The 17032-nt window shown below is 50.0% G+C and overlaps 1 protein-coding gene across 4 annotated transcripts in view; it reads right to left on the bottom strand.

Annotated features, from left to right (window-relative positions):
- Positions 1-17032, bottom strand: part of SCARA5 (scavenger receptor class A member 5) — a 148334-nt gene that overhangs the window by 38232 nt on the left and 93070 nt on the right. For all 4 annotated transcript variants that reach the window (XR_014787023.1, XR_014787022.1, XM_084829531.1 and 1 more), the window contains exons 4-5: positions 15681-16358; positions 6479-6559 (exon numbers count right to left, since the gene is read on the bottom strand). Coding sequence is in view for 2 of the 4 variants with exons in the window: in XM_084829531.1 (XP_084685657.1) it covers positions 6479-6559; positions 15681-16358 (759 nt within the window). In the remaining 2 variants the exon portion in view is untranslated. The remainder of the gene's footprint in view (positions 1-6478; positions 6560-15680; positions 16359-17032) is intronic.

The raw sequence follows: 17032 nt of genomic DNA, 5'->3' as shown, positions 1-17032 counted from the left end.
GGTCCACTCGAGAAGGAAATGGCAACCCACTCCAGGATTCCTGCCAAGAAAACCCCATAGAACGTATCACAAGGCTAAAAGAGATGACGCCGGAAGATGAGCCCCTCAGGTCGGAAGGTGTCCAATATACTACTGGGGAAGAGCAGAGGGAATTTCCAAGTAGCGCCAGAAAGAGTGTAGTGGCTGGGCCAAAGCCGAAAGGACACTCAGCTGTGGACGTGTCTGGTGGTGAAACGAAAATCCGATGCTGTAAAGAACAATATTGTTTAGGAACCTGGAATGTAAGATCAATGAATCAAGGTAAGCTGGAGGTGGTCAAACATGAGATGGCAAGATTGAACATCGACATCTTGGGAATCAGTGAACTAAAATGGACAAGCATGGGCGAATTTAATTCAGGTGACCGTTATATCTACTACTGTGGGCAAGAATCCCTTAGAAGAAGTGGAGTAGCACTCATAGTCAACAAAAGGGTGGGAAAAGCAGTACTGGGGTACAATCTCAAAAACGATAGAATGATCTCAGTACGAATCCAAGGCAAACCATTCAACATCACAGTAATTCAAGTCTGTGCCCCAACCACTGATGCCGAAGAAGCTGAGGTTGATGGGTTCTATGAAGACCTACAACACCTTCTAGAACTAACACCAAAAAAGATGTCCTCTTCATCATAGGGGATCGGAATGCTAAAGTAGGAAGTCAAGAAATCACTGGGATAACAGGCAAGCATGGCCTTGGTGTACAAAATGAAGCAGGACAAAGGCTAATTAGGGGTGGACGAAAGTCACTTACCTGTCGTCGAAGCTTGTTCGCGGTGGGGGGGGAGGCGCTTCGCTGCTCCCCCCGCGAAGTTCAGGCTGGGGGGGGGAGGCTTCCCGCCTCGCCCGGCCAAAATTCAGGCCGGAGGGGAGGCTTCCCGCCTCGCCCGGCCGCGAACTCGAAAGTTAAAAAAAAACAAAAAAAACGCCCCCGTGATAGGCTACGTGATGATTAATGTAGCCTATCACGGCTAGATCTGCAAAGTCAGCCGTGATAGGCTACGTTAATCGTCATGTAGCCTATCACGGGTGACTTAAAAAAAAAAGCACGTACGCTAATGGCGGCCCCCATAGGGAGCCACCATTGGCGTTCCTTATTTGGTTGCTGTAGTCTACGTAAATCTTTACGTAGACTAAGGCGACCAAATAAGGAACGGGAATGGCGGCTCCCTATGGGGGCCGCCATTATCCGTACGGGCTTTTTTTTTTTTTTTTAAGTCACCTGTGATAGGCTACGTGACGATTTACGTAGCCTATCACAGCTGACTTTGCAAATCTAGCCGTGATAGGCTATGTTAATCGTCACGTAGCCTATCACGGGGGCGTTTTTTTTTTTCTTTCATTGGAATGGCGGCGGCGGCAGCCGGTCGAAAGTCCGGCTGCCGCTCCCGCCCCGCACGAACACCCACCGAACCGCCGGCCGGACCCGCCGCCGGGAGGGACATTCGGGAGAGGTAAGTCCCGTCCCGGGGGTGGGGTGCGGGGAGCGGGGGGGGCGGAGAATTTCTCCCCGAAACTTGTTCGGGGGGCCGAACACGTTGGCGCTCGGTCCCCCGAAGTTTCGGGGAGAAATTCTCCGCCATCCCTAAAATAGAGTTTTGCCAAGAGAACACGCTGATCATAGCAAACACTCTTTTCCAACAGCACAAGAGGCGACTCTACACATGGACATCACCAGATGGTCAATATCGAAATCGGACTGATTATGTCCTTTGCAGCCAAAGATGGAGAAGCTCTATACAGTCAGTAAAAACAAGACCTGGAGCTGACTGTGGCTCAGATCATGAGCTTCTTATTGCAAAATTTCGGCTTAAATTGAAGAACGTAGGGAAAACCACTAAACCATTCAGGTATGACCTAAATCATATCCCTTATGACTATACAGTGGAGATGAGGAATAGATTTCAGGGATTAGACCTGATAGACAGAGTGCCTGAGGAACTATGGACGGAGGTCCGTAACACTGTTCAGGAGGCAGCAACGAAATCCATCCCAAAGAAAAAGAAATGCAAGAAAGCAAAGTGGCTGTCTGATGAGGCTTTACAAGTAGCTGAGGAAAGAAAGGAAGCGAAAAGCAAGGGAGAAAGGTGAAGATATATCCAACTGAATGCAGATTTCCAGAGAATAGAAAGGAGAGACAAGAAGGCCTTCCTAAATGAACAATGCAAAGAAATCGAGGAAAACAATAGAATGGGGAAGAGTAGAGATCTCTTCAAGAAAATCGGAGATCTCAAGGGAACGTTTTGTGCAAAGACGGGCATGATAAAGGACAAAGAAGGCAGGGACCTAACGGAAGCAGATGAGATTAAGAAGAGGTGGCAAGAATACACAGAAGAACTATACAGGAAAGATCTGAATGTCCCTGATAGCCATGATAGTGCGGTCACTGAACTTGAGCCGGACATCCTCGAGAGTGAAGTCAAGTGGGCCTTAGGAAGCATTACTAACAACAAAGCTAGTGGAGATGACAGTATTCCAGCTGAGCTATTTAAGATCCTAAAAGATGATGCTGTTAAAGTGCTGCACTCAATATGCCAACAAATTTGGAACACTCAACAGTGGCCACAAGACTGGAAAAGGTCAGTTTACATTCCAATTCCAAAGAAGGGCAATGCCAAAGAGTGTTCGAACTACCATACAATTGCGCTCATTTCACATGCAGGCAAGGTTATGCTCAAAATCCTACAAGCTAGGCTTCAGCAGTATGTGAACTGAGAACTACTGGAAGTACAAGCGGGCTTTCGAAGAGGAAGAGGAACTAGAGATCAAATCGCCAACATTTTCTGGATCATGAAGAAAGCAAGAGAATTCCAGCAAAATGTCTATTTCTGCTTCATTGACTACACTAAAGCCTTTGATTGTGTGGATCACAACAAACTGTGGCAAATTCTGAAAGAGATGGGAGTACCAGACCACCTTACCTGTCTCCTGAGAAACCTGTATGAGGGTCAAGAAGCAACAGTAAGTAAGAACCGGACATGGAATTTGATTGGTTCAAAATTGGGAAAAGAGTACGACAAGGCTGTATATTGTTGCCCTGCTTATTTTACTTATATGCAGAGTACATCATGAGAAATGCCGGGTTGGATGAATCACAGGTTGGAATTAAGATTGCTGGGAGAATTATCAACAACCTCAGATACGCAGACGATACCACCCTAATGGCAGAAAGCGAAGAAGATCTGAAGAGCCTCTTGTTGAGGGTGAAAGTGGAGAGTGCAAAAGCTGGTTTGAAACTCAGCATTAACAAAACGAAGATCATGGCATCTGGCCCCATCACTTCCTGGCGTATAGAAGGGGAAGAAATGGAAGCAGTGACAGATGTTATTTTCTTGGGCTCCAAGATCACGGCAGACGGTGACTGTAGCCATGAAATTAAAAGACGCTTGCTCCTTGGGAGGAAAGCTATGGCAAACCTAGACAACATAGTAAGAAGCAGAGACATCACCTTGCCGACAAAGGTTCATATAATGAAAGCTATGGTTTTCCCAGTAGTAATGTATGGCTGTGAGAGCTGGATTATAAGGAAGGCTGAGTGCCGAAGAATTGATGCCTTCGAACTGTGGTGCTGGAGACGACTCTTATGAGTCCCCTGACTGCAAGCTCAAATATTTTGGCCACCTAATGCTGGGAAAGATTGAAAGCAAAAGGAGAAGGGGATGGCAGAGGATGAGATGGCTAGATAGCATCACCGATGCAATGAATATGAACTTGAGCACGCTCTGGGAGAGAGTGGAGGACAGGAAGGCCTGGCGTGCTATGGTCCATGGGGTACGGATGTCAGAGAATTCCACCACGGATCTCGGTGAGGCCGAATGCCAGTGCATTTGGCCCCCTGAAATCTGTGGCGGAACGAAGCCCCACCGCCCCGCGAAAGGCGCACGAAACGGGACAACTACCTGCTGCCGTTCGCGCTGACTTGCGAATAGTGGCCATGTCTGTGGCCGCCATTCGCTTCACCACTATAGCCACTTGCATCCCTGCGGAAGCCGTGATAGGCTGTGTAAGTATTTACATAGCCTATCACAGTAAAAAAAAAGGGAACACAAATGGTGGCAGCTACGGCGGCTGCCATTTGCATTCCTTTTTTTTTTTTGGCCATGATAGCCTACGTAAATATTTATGTAGGTTATTACGGCAAAAGAGAGGGGCGCAAATAGCATAGTGGCCGCCATTTGCATCCCCCCCTTTTTTTGCCGTAATAGGCTACATAAATATTTACGTAACCTATGATGGCAAAAAAAAAAAAGGGGAACGCAAATGGTGGCCGCTGTAACCGCCGCCATTTGCGTTCGCTGTTTGTTTGGGTTTTTTGCCATGATAGGCTACGTAAATATTTACTTAGCCTATCACGGCAAAATACAGGGATGCAAATGGCGGCTGCCATTTGCGTCACTGCAGGCTGCCCAGCGGCCGGATGTCCGGCTGTGGGCGGACCTGGCCGGTGGCTCCGCGGAATCTCCATGGAGCAGAGCTGGCCAGAGAGAATTTCGGGGGAAGGGACAGAGCGCATCCCCCCCACCGCGAATGTCACCCTTCGAAAAGGTAAATGACTTTCGTACATCCCTACCATGAGGTCACGAAGAGTCGGACACGACTTAACGGGTGAGCAACAATGATTTCTCTAGGAAATTGTGTGAAACCTACCTACAGAGACAACTCACTTCTTGTTCGGAACTAAAGCCGCCTCTCCACCCTTGCAAGCAGAGTCTCCTCAATCTATGGGGTTTAATAGGGGACAGGAGATGCAGCACTGAGCACCATTCTGCCCCGGCTGCCACAGTGTCAATAGGTGTACTTGAGTAGCTTCCCCACCCTGCCCAACCTGGGGCCCTCCAGATGGGCTGCAATTCCCATCATTCCCAGCCAGCATGGCCAAGTTGCAGTCCAACACATCTGGAGGGCCCCAGGTTGGGGAAGGCAAGACTAGAGGCAGGAAGTGATGGGAAAGAAGGAAGACCCCCCTCCATTTGAGAGCCTGGGGGGCTGTGGCCAGTTAGAGTAGCCAATACTGGGCTAGATGGAGCAATGGACTGAGCAGGCAGAAGGCTGCTTCCTATCTTCCTAGTTAGAGCCCTAACATGAAGGAATATATGCGTACCCTCCTTCTTCACATAAGACTCAGAAGCAGACCATGGTCCCAGGGCAGGGTCTGAAGGCACATGAAGCAGACACCTTGCTGAAGCTAAGGAGGTCTGCATCTGGTTGGTGCTTGAAGGGGAGACCACTTGGGAACCGCATGTAGCCACCTTGAGTTCCATGATGGAAGAAAGGTGGGATATAAATGGAATGAATGAATGAATGAGCAGAGATGGAGAATGCATGGGTCATTCATGGGTTCGTTGTCACCACTTTGGAGGAAGATATGGATCATGGGTTTGTTTGGCTATTCTGCCTGGCTGCAGCTCTCCAGAGTCTCAGGCTGAGGTCTTTCATCTGCTACCTGAGGGCCTTTCAACATGCAACTGGAGATGGTTGGGACTCTCTGTATGCGAAGGGGGTGCTCTGCCACTGAGTGCAGCCCTTCCACAAAGCCATCCGTTGTCACCATGACACTGGAACTTCTGGCAGTGTGGTTCTGCCGTGCATGTATTCACGGGGACATTCAAATGGCTGCCTTACACTATACAGTCATGGGCACACCAAGTGTTAATGTGCAGTGGTCGGAACAATGAATGGTGTGCATGCATATGCTGTACTCAGCAAGCCCACTGAATGGGAAAACAGCACCTCTGCAGCTCTCACTCTGGGTGCTTCCAGGCTGAGAGCTCCTAGTGCTACCACTCCTTGTGCAACAATTCTGACTTTTTCTCCTTAACAGATTTTCTGTGGTAAGAAAAAAGAACAGAGGCAGTAGGAAAACACAGCAGGATTGCAAGTGGAAGATGCCTGGACACCCCCCCCCCCAATCCCATGAATGAGGCAGCATAATGGTGTGATAAAAACCTCATCTGGAAGAACCCTGTGTTTATTTTCCACAAATCAGACATGTTGATGTGGTGTGAGCATAAGTACAGCGTGGTTCTGATGCCAGGGGCTCACGTCTGGCAACTGAAAAGGCCATGAACGGCAGAGGTGGCAGAAGGCAACAGAGCTGTTGCCCCCAATGGCTGAGGCCAGGGATGGCATTGGCAGCAAACACTTTCAGAAACCCAAAGGCTCAGATCTGACGACGCCCCATTGTGCGTGGGAAACGGCCTTTTAAGCAGGTCAGACTGTTTGCCCGTTAGCCCAGTACTGTCCGCTTGGACTGGCGGTGGATCACCAGGTCTCAGGCAGACCATGACCTTCCCATCACTAGCTACCGAAGAGCCATCTGGCTGGAGAGGCAGAGGCAGAGCAACGGAGAGGCGAGATGGCCTGGGCTGGGCTCTTCCTTCCCGCTCTGCCATCTCAGTAATCCAGGATGACTACAAGTGCTCTCTACGAGGGTGTGTTACCTTGCAGCCCAGGTAAGCCAGGTGGGCCAGGCTCGCCTTCTATCCCTTCGATGCCTTGATCCCCCTTTGGTCCCGGCGGCCCTAGAATGCAAAAAAGAGATGGTGAGTGGCCTCACTTCATATCCTCCAAGACTGCACACATACTTCCATGCCAACTGCATTTAGGATTCTCAGAACGGGAGTATAAGCAAGTGTGTGTGTGTGTGTGTGTGTGTGTGTGTGTGAGCGAGCTCCCCCTCGCAACTCAGTCACCTGGTGCCTGCCCTTTACCATTCATGGCTTGACCATGACAATGAGTCCTACTCCTGAAGCTAAACAAGTCTGGATCAGAGACCACCTAGGAGCTATCTGCAAGTGGCTCCAGGCTCTGTGGAGAATGACCAGGATACAAGTGGAGCATGCATGTGTTCTATGATTCTATGTGAAAAAAGGACACACAAGATTTCACATTTTTAAGAGACACAACAAGGCTGAACAACTCGCCAAAATTCTCTGAAATGCAGTTTGTTGCTAGTTTCACCTTGCTCCCATTTCCATTTTTGATCTATTGTCCAGCTCATTCGAATGGGAAAAGTGTGCATTTCTGGGTGTATTTTTCAAACATGCACACTTCCCCCCATTGGCTAAAGCATAAAAATGTGCATTTTAAAATATACACTTTTTTAAAAATGTGCATTTTTTGAACACAGTCACAATTCTCATGACTTTGTGAACGTCTCATAGAAAACCTACTGCTTGTGCTTGCATTTGGGATTGGGAACCTGACACTTTGATGATTTGCAAACATGTGAAATTGTGGCACATCCCTTTAAAAATGCAGTTTCCATGGGTCAGCCTCAAATGTTTAGCTGCCTGGGGCTTTTCTAGCATTTCAGGACACTATTTATGTAAAGATCATTTAGCGTGGGAGGACAGGAAAGAAAAGAGAAGCCGGGCAGGCAAGTCTTGCAGCCAGGCCAGTCTGGCAGACTGAGCTCAGTGCTCCAAGGGTGTCCTCTAGGCTGCGGTACCAGCCTGCCTCATCCTCCAGTCAGCTGACCTCAAAGGACCAATCCCTGTGCACCAGACCCTATAAAGCTGTGGTCTCACAGCCTGCTCCTCAATCTGAGCACCTTGTCTTTGGGGTGAAGAACCTACTTAAGCTCATGCAGCCTTTCCCCAGTCCCAGCCTTGGATATTAATCTGTCAGGTTGAGTAAGGCTGGCAGAGTGTATATGTACACACACACACACACACACACACACACACCCCTTTTCAGCAACATCCAGTTCCAGTAACTAGTGAGAAATTCCCCCTACCCCTACAATTCCCTTTCCAGCCCATGTGGAGTCCTTTGGCTGTGCAAAGGCTTCATAGCCAAAAGGAGTTCTGAGGAGGGATTTGAGGAAGGGAGCGGCACCATTGCTTGGCAGCTGCCGGTGATGTTCGTAGGAAACTAGCCAGAGGAGTGGATTCACTGGGGCGTGGTTCGAGACTCGAGGGCTGCCCTGCGTGTGCAGAGGAGGCATCCCAACTCGAATGCCTCAGAGGCATATCTCATTTCCCCGGACGTGCGGGGTTGGCTCCAGGTTTTTGGCGGCCCTCGTGCAAGACACCCTCCATGGGCCCCTCTCTCAGTGAGCCTACCTTCTCACCAGCATTGTCGCCAGCTGCTATTGTGCCTCGTCCTCTTTCTGACAGCTGCTACCACTTGCTTGCTTGATGGGCACGGAGGCAGTGAGCAAGTCGGCAGCGACATCTCCTGCCCCTCCTCACCACCACCACCATGATCTGGGCTCGAGCGAGAGGCGGGTGCACAAGCAGGCTGCAGTGGTGAAGAGGAGGAGCAACTGCTCTCGTCAGTGGACTCCTGCTGGGGCGTGGTCCCTTGGCAGGTGCCCAGCAATGTGCCAGCCCTGCACGACATCTTTAGATGGCGTCATGCTTCACATATTCAGCTGCCAGCTAGCAGTGAGGTCAGTCAGGGTGGGCAAAGGACTCCTAAGGCTGCTGGGTGAATGTCACGGGGATTGGAGCCTGAGGATTCCATAGGGCCAACCTGATGCTGCCTCCACTGTAATGCATTAGACCTGTTCACATCACCAACACCAGCAAGATGAATGCACAGGGCTCAGGCGCACAGCCTGCCATTACAGGCCCCGTCCCTCGTGGTTCACCCAACTGGTCGTGTGAACACAGCTAATGGCACAAAATCTTGGTGCAGAACTGGGAACACGGTGGGAAGAGCGAGAGGCCTGAGGCTCGATATGCACCTGTCCCCTCTTCCTTGGCCCACCTTCTCCACCCACATTTGCTCATGTTCGGTAGGGCGTTCTGCACGGAATGGCCAAGGGCTCGGCCTTACTGGCACAGAGAGGGTGGCAAAAGTTGGCACAAACGTGCGGCACTGGCAGACATCCGGGGGATGCACACTTCTCCTTCCCCACTTAATGAGAGCCAGATGCTGCCCTCTCTGCCAGCCCGGATTGTGCGAGACCATCTGGAGCTTTATGGAGCTCAGTTGCCTCTCCAGGAGAGATGTGGGATTCAGCCAGGCTGGAGCCAGCTCAGGGAGGCAGCCCCTGTTTCACAGAAGAGTTTGGATTCTTCTCTCTAAATTGTTCGTTCCCCTCACACGGGAGATGGCAGGACCTGGAAAGTGAAGAGGATGTTCTTACTGAATGCCTGACTGAAAGGGTGACATTTGGTCACCCTCAGAGCAGGATGGGACAGAGATCAAACTAGGGATGTTGGAGAAATCCACAATGGAATCAAATGAGTTTGGATTTCTATTAATCCAACCCACAGATTCCACTGCAGACCAGCTTTTCCTGAGTCACATGGAGCGTGTGGACTTGCAGACTGTTTTTTTTTTTTTAACTTTCCAGAATTTTACACAAATTCATTCATAGAAAAATACATAAAATAAAATAAAAACACTGGCCCAAAATGCACATTTTCTCCACAGGTTAAAGCATGAAAATGTGCATTTTGGAGGGACTTGTGAATTTGCACAAATGTGGATTTGCATGGATTTGGGAAAGCGGGAAAAGCCTGATTCCGCGAACTAGCAGACATCTGAACGACTGGCACCCGACAATCAACAAAACACAGGCAGAATGGATTCCACAAAATCCGTCCATCCCTAGATCAAAGTAAAAAACAAACGTGGTCCAAAAATGCATGGTGGCTGTGCTGGTCCATTTGGAGGAGGAGAGAAAAACCCAAAGTGTTGGATATATAATACCTCCATTGGGCCCAACTGAAACTCACAAAGTTGTGAGCTAATAAGATGTTGCTGGGAACATCTTACGTGACAGTCTTGGGATGGTGATTCGTGACGCTCTCAAGCAGGTGCCCTCCAAATGTGTTGGACTACCACCCCCATCATCCCCAGCCAGCATGCTGGAGATGACCTAGGGAGGTGGTGGGCTCTCCCACGCTGGAGGCGTTCAAGACGAGGCTGGACAGCCCTCTGTCAGGGATGCTCTGACTTGGATTCCTGCATTGAGCAGGGGGTGGGACTCAATGGTCTTATAGGACTCTTCCAACCCTGCTACTCCATGATTCTATGATTCTGCAATGTTGGGAGTGGTGGCCCAACACATCTGGAAGGCGGCCGCTTGGGGACCAATTAAGTTAGGGCCAAAACTGAAGAGATGTTGGAAATCCATGACAGGATTGTCTGTTTCTTTAAATTATTGTAAAAAAAATAAAGCTGGGTGGAGGGGAGGATTTGGATCAGGATTATGGTGCTGGGTGAGGGGGTTAACCCATTCCCCATGCACCAGTTCCCTTGTGGAAATCAACCACCCCAACCTGCAGTTCAGCCTGTTTGAGAACAGATGAGTACATATTGGCCTTCCCTAACAGGGCAAATAGCGGCTTTGTTTTTGGGACCCTGTGCAAAATAATTCGGGTTGCACCAAGGTGTCTTAGGACAAGGAAGCAATGTTCTTCCTTTGAATATGTAAAAGCCAGCTGTTAACTGAGATAATTTAAAAATTATCGTCGGCAGTGTAGAGGAGCCAGGGCTGCCAGGGACACAGTGCTGGCGCTGACTGAGTAGCTGCGGGAGTCGTCTGCCCCCGCCCGCACCCCCGGACCTCCCTGTTCATTCCTAACATAGCTGCAATTCTCACAGCACTGGCAGGAGATGAATTTTCCCAACAACAATATATCATTCCGTTTTAATGTGAAGCATTTTGCAGGGGCTTGGCCTTGAATGGGCAATGAAGACCCACCAGGTGTACGACAGGTCTGCTCCTGGTGGAGATGAGCACTACTAGAACAGGTTTGTGGATCTGGATCCACACAGCTGCCTGCACTTTTGGACAGCCCTTGTTGGCGGGGAGGTGGGCACAGTGATGGGAACTGTTATGATGGGTGCCTGCACTTCAAAATGCACCACTACACCATTGGTTTTTATTACGTCCAGGAGCAAAACAGACAGGAACTGAGGACCACAAGAGATCACATTTTCCTACTCAGATTTCAAAAATGCATGAAGACAAGGGCCCAGAAAAGATGCACCTCAGATGCATTTCCTCTGGAAAAGGGCTGGCTCGAACCTAAATTTTGTACTTGTGTCTGCCTGTGGACATTTTTAGGCTGCACCCTTCCATGTTTCCCCGCCCCCCCCAACACACAAGGAGGGAAAGGTCACACTAGAAGCAGTAGGGATGCTTGAGGAAGTCAGTCTTTGCAAATTCTGACCCGATCCACAGCACCCAGATTCATGCACTTACCTGAATGTTAGTATCCTTTGGATTTCGTGCTTATCCGAATGCTGAGATGCGGTTCTTGGCTCAAAAAATGCACCAGAAATATTTAAAAATGTGTATTTTAGAATAAAATGCATTCAGAAATGCATACATGTAAATAAAATGCATTCAGAAAGGCATATTTTGTGAGAAAATATAATCAAAAGACATATTTAACTGCACATTTATATATGATTTTTTGTGCGGATTTTTCCACTTTCATGTGGAAATGGAGTGGAATGGATGTGCAAAAGTGATACGAACTGGAAACAGACTGATCCACTCCTAAGAAGCATCCTCCACTTTAATGTCAACTAAAGCCCCAAGTTCAACTGGTTGGTCAAACTGAATTGTGCAAGATCACCAGGAGGAGATAGAGAAAAAAATCTTGCAGGTGGCACAAGCTAATACATACATATGTACATACATACATCATTTAATCAGATTATAAAATCAAGCACATTAGTACCTCAAATATGATTAAGTTTATACTTTGATCAAATGACCATCTTTTCTCAGCAGCAAGCTCCGTCGGTCACAGCAACAAGGGACCACCCCCCAAGTACCCAAATGAATCATGCTTGGGTCTCAGAAACTTACACACCTGCTCTCTCACCACTAGGTGCTGAAATCCAGATGAGAAGGAAGTAAGACTGCAAGAGTGAGAAGCTCCCGGAAAAAGAGATAAGCGTGCATTTCTCTCCTTGCTCGTCAATCAGGACTGACCTGAAATGGTGTGTGTTCTTTGTGAACATTTTCTGGCCCTCTCGCTAGAGATGTATGAGAAATTCATTTCAGTTTGTTTTTTACCAGACTTTGCCCAGTTGGCAACACCCGGAACGACGTGTGGACCCAAATGCAATCTGCATTTGCAATCTGTACATTTCTGAGTTTGCAATGTGATTCGCAGAACAACCAACAAAAAAGGGTTTGAAAATTGTTCGAAAAACAATCATGGAAACAATGTGTACATTTCAAAAATGCACACAAACATGCTTTAATCAATGGGAGAAAAAATGTATAGATTTAAAAAATGTGCACAATGATGCATACACTTGGAGAAATGCACGTGAAAATATGCACACATTTTTGCAGGGAAAGAGCGGGGGGGGGGGACACCAACGCTCGCAATCAGATACAGACATGAGTTGGAACGAGCTTCGAGGTAGAGTTTGGAGTTCTGCTGATTCACATCCCTACCTCTCAGCTACATTAGGAGGCACGCACAGCCTTTACAAAAAAAGTTCGAAGCTGTTTGTGATGGGGTGGATGCCTGAGGGAGAGGGGGGCACTGGCACATGCCTCCACATGCGTATAGTCATGCAGCGCCGAGGTGCAGCCTCTGCATTCAGATGCACGTCTGAACAAAAACCAGGACGCTGAGCTTGTGTCAGGAGCGCCCTACCTGCCTCTTGCAGTCCCCTCCAATAGCCAACTCAAGACACAGACGAAGAGGATTCTTTCCAAGGCTTTATTCCTTTTACAACTTAATGACTCTTTCAGATGCTAATCACCAGCGACTAAGCCAGGAACTGCACTGGGGTAGTTGGCAGAGTAGCCTAAGCTCCAGGTAAGGCAGTTGGTCCCCGTTTGAAGGAGAATCACAGGAAGACCCTGAACTTATGGGCTAGGGAGAGATCCTCCCTCTTTCTAGGGATGTCAGAGAATTTCGCCACGAATCTCGGGGAGGCCGAATGCCAGCGCATTCAGCCCCCCGAAATCGGTGGCAAAACGGTCTGCCCCCCCGCCACCCCCCGGGACGGGACTTACCTTGGGCAAATCTTCCTGGCGGTGGCGGCTGCGGTGGCGGTTCGGCGGCAGCAGCTGCAGCGGCCGGTCTTCTGACCGGCTGCCGCTGCCGCCATTTCCAGTAAAAAACAAAACAAAAAAATGTGATAGGCTGCATAAAGATTTACGCAGCCTATCACGGCTAGATTTTTAAAAAATACCGTGATAGGCTACGTAAATGTTTACGTAGCCTATCACGGCTGATTTAAAAGAAAAAAAAACCGCGTGTACGCAAATGGCGGCGCCCATGGGCGCCGCCATTTGCGTTCCTTATTTTGGCACGTCTTAGTCTATGTAAACATTTACGTAGACTAAGACAGCGAAAATAAGGGGAACACAAATAGTGTAGCGTCTACGCTATTTGCGTTCCCCTTATTTTCGCCATCTTAGTGTACGTAAATGTTTATGTAGACTAAGACGTGTCAAAATAAGGAACACAAATGGCAGCGCCCATGGGCGCCGCCATTTGCATACGTGCGGGGTTTTTTTCTTTTAAATCAGCCGTGATAGGCTACGTAAACATTTATGTAGCCTATCACGGCTGACTGCAGGGACGCAAACGGCGGCGGCTACAGCCGCCGCCATTTGCGGAGCCAGCTGGCCAGGATTCGGGGGGGAGGGACAGAGCGCCTCCCCCCCGGCCAGAATTTCGGGGGGGGGACGGAGCACCTCCCCCCCCGGCCAGAATTTCGGGGGGAGGGACGGAGCGCCTCCCCCCCGGCCAGAATTTCGGGGGGAGGGACGGAGCGCCTCCCCCCCCAGCCAGAATTTCAGGGGGAGGGACGGAGCGCCTCCCCACCACCACGAATGTCACGCTTCGAAAAGGTAAGTGACTTTCGTAGATCCCTACCTCTTTCCCTTGGGTCCTTGGGACATGACCGTTGCTTGCGCGCCAAACGAGCGCTACGCCTCCTTTCTGCGCCCTCTATCAATCATCGCTCCCTGCGTCGGCGCCAAGTGTCCAGCAAGCCCCCCTCCAGCGCTCTCCCGCTGCCAGGATCACTATCCCAGGAATGCTGGCAGGAGGAATCTCTCCCTGCTACTGTGCCTGTGAGGGATGAGTGAGCTCCTCTCCCACGGGTTGTTGCTCTTCCTCAGAATCAGAACTGCTCTGGGGCTCTATGGGCTCAGTTTCCACCCTGACATCTTGTTGCGCAGCATTGCATTGCTTTCAGCAGGATCGCCATGCATAGCAGCACTGGCCCAGCTGCTTTGGCAAAGAGAAGTTTTCTTTCACTCTTCCCAAACAGTGGCAGGTTAGAGGAGCAATGGTGGCAAACAGGTACCACCTGCCCCCCCATCAAATGGGTGGAGAGTAGGGTATTTTCCCCCAGGAGCGATTTCATGCCGTCTGAAGAGGCCACTTAAAAATTAACTTTGCGAAATTAGAAATTAACCCCGAAATTAGAAACCCAAAGGGCAGAGCACGACGTCCAAATGGAAGCTCTGGGATGAAGAGCGCAAGGGTTTCCACCAGATGGAAAAGCACCACGTAAGTGGCTTCTGTCCCACTCTGCTTCCCCTGGACTGGCATATTTTGGTCTGCTGGTTCACACGGCCATCCTGAATACAAATGAGGAAAAATTATATTCGTGTTTTGCCTTAGGTGATGTCCCCGGGTCCCACCAAGTATGAACTTTTCATTTCTCTGAAATGATCACTCAGGGATAAGGAATCATGGATCACTCAGGAATAATGAAACAGTTTTAGTGTGGGACAATCAAATGCACAGGCAGGCAGGGCAGGATGGGCAGAGGCTCTCCACAGAGAAGATGCACAGGGAAATCAACAGTCGTCTCCAGGAAGCTCAGTGGAATCTCTAAGCAGAAGTGGCATTAGAACAGGAGAGAAAAGGGATGTAACCCCCCCCCCGCATGCTTACCCCACAATGTTTTCCCCACAATGCTCATGACCTGTTCACAACTGCTCTCAATTGGCAAGTTCAGGCCCATTTAAACCAAAACAAAAAGGTTCTTCCATAGGGCCCAACCCACCAGGGATCCTGTAGGCAGTACGAACCAAACGCTTTGTCATACAGCCAATTTGATTTGACTATGTGACAATGTCACAGAACCAAATCAGAGTGAGGGCAATAAAGTCCCTCTCAATAATTTTCTGATGGCACCACATAGCCAATCAGATTTAGCTGCATGAGGATGTCACATAGCCAAACCAGAAGGTGGGCGATGTGAGGGCAAGTGGCCATCACTTTCAATGGCTGAACATTTCCATCCCATTTCACGGGCCCCTCTGCACAATGTCAGGGAAATTACGTTCGGTATCAGAGGGGGTATGCCTGTGAATACCAGCTGCTGGGAAACACGAGCAGGATGGTGCTATTGTATTCATGTCCTACTTGTGGTCTTCCCATTGGGCATCTGTCGAAACAGGATGCTGGACTGTCTGATCCATCGTGGATCAGCTCTTCAGCACTTAATGTCACTCCCCCAGTTCCCAAAGTTTAACCAACTGAGCAACACACACATTCTGCATTAGATGGACGTGGAGGACAAGCAGGGGGTCTTCCCCATTCACACTCTGGCAGCCTGTGCTTCTTCCAAGCCACTGTGACGTTCCCTGGGACCAGCATGGGCTGGACAAGATGTTTTACCTGAATATAAAAGGCAATCCTTCACAATGATCATCACAGACATTTTCTGCACCCCCCATACCTCGTATGACGGAGATGTCCCTCAGGGCGATGGAGTGCTCCCAGTCCTTGAGCCGGAGGTCCTCAGTCACGTTGCTGAGGATGGCCAGCTCGTGCTTGAGCTGCCGCTCCATGGCGATGTGGACAAAGCGCATCTGCCGCGCATCCTCGGTGGCATTGCTGATCAGCACCTGCAGGTCTTGGATACGGGTGTGGTGGATGCCCACGTCGTAGGACAGGGTCCGGTTCATGGTGCCCAAATCCCCGCTCACCTCAGTCAGCCGGTCGCGCATGCTCTCCAGGCGGGAGGCCAGCTCGCCCAGCCAGGCCTCGTGGTGCCTCAGCAGGAGGCGGCTGCTGTTCCCCTCCACCGAGAGCTTGTACAGCTCCATCTGCGCCAGGTCGCTTTGCTGGCCCAGGCCGTCCCGCAGGCTGGAGACGGCGTGGTCTGCCTGAGCCGCCTGGGCCCGCAAGCCCCCGAGGGCCCCTTCCAGTTTCTGCAGCGAGCTGCTCATCTCCAGGAGAGAGTCGGAGTGGTTCTGGAGGAGGTCTTGCAAGCGCCAGATGTGGTCCAGGAAGTCTGCTTTCAAGGGTTGCTGCTGCACCGCCTTGAGCTGAAGGTCCCGGAAGCTTTCGTTTAGCTGGTTCACGTTCCCCATTAGCACCTTCAGGTCTTCTGGAGAGCTCTGAGGCCGGGACACTGGGGAGCAGAGGAAGGAGACACCTGAAGGCACCAATGAAACCCAAGCTCTCCATGTGTGTGCGTGTATGTGTGCGTGTGTGTGTGTGTGAGAGAGAGAGAGAGAGGGAGGGAGGGAGGGAGAGAGGGAGAGGGAGAGGTGGTGGCTTAGGCCCAACTTACCTTAGAACAGTCTTCCCAAGCTGGCACCCTCCAGATATGTTGGGTTACATCTCCTATCACCCCAATTAGCCATGCTGGGGATGATGGATTTTGCAGTCCCATGCATATGGAGGGGACCAGGTTGGGGAAGGCTGACTCAGAGACTGCCTCTGACTTTGTGTCCCATTTTAGTCTCTGGGATCCATCAAGGATGCCCTCTTAAGGATACCATCTGTGCCATCAGCAAGGGCATACAGAGAGGCATTCTTGGTGGCTGCTCCCCAATTGAATGATGGGGCCCCCTCCTACAGTGGAAATCCATGCCCAAGGAGCTTTCAGGAATTCCACAGCTCTTTAAGTCTTTTCATATGTTGAGAGAATGTGTGGAGATGGAAGTGGGATGGCACCTGCCATCTGTGCCCCCAACCTGGACACGTTTAGCTGAACATGAACATGGAACACACCTTGAACAGAACACAGGGAGGCTGCAGGTGCGGAGTTGATCCCTTCTTCCACACCTTCACTGAACATGT

This window comes from Heloderma suspectum, chromosome 1 (genome assembly GCF_057233095.1).
Source record: "Heloderma suspectum isolate Gila_16-S chromosome 1, 16-S_ref, whole genome shotgun sequence".
NCBI classification, from domain to species: Eukaryota; Metazoa; Chordata; class Lepidosauria; order Squamata; family Helodermatidae; genus Heloderma; species Heloderma suspectum.
Note: the sequence above shows the minus strand (reverse complement) of the source record. Positions and strands in the feature narration are given on the sequence as shown.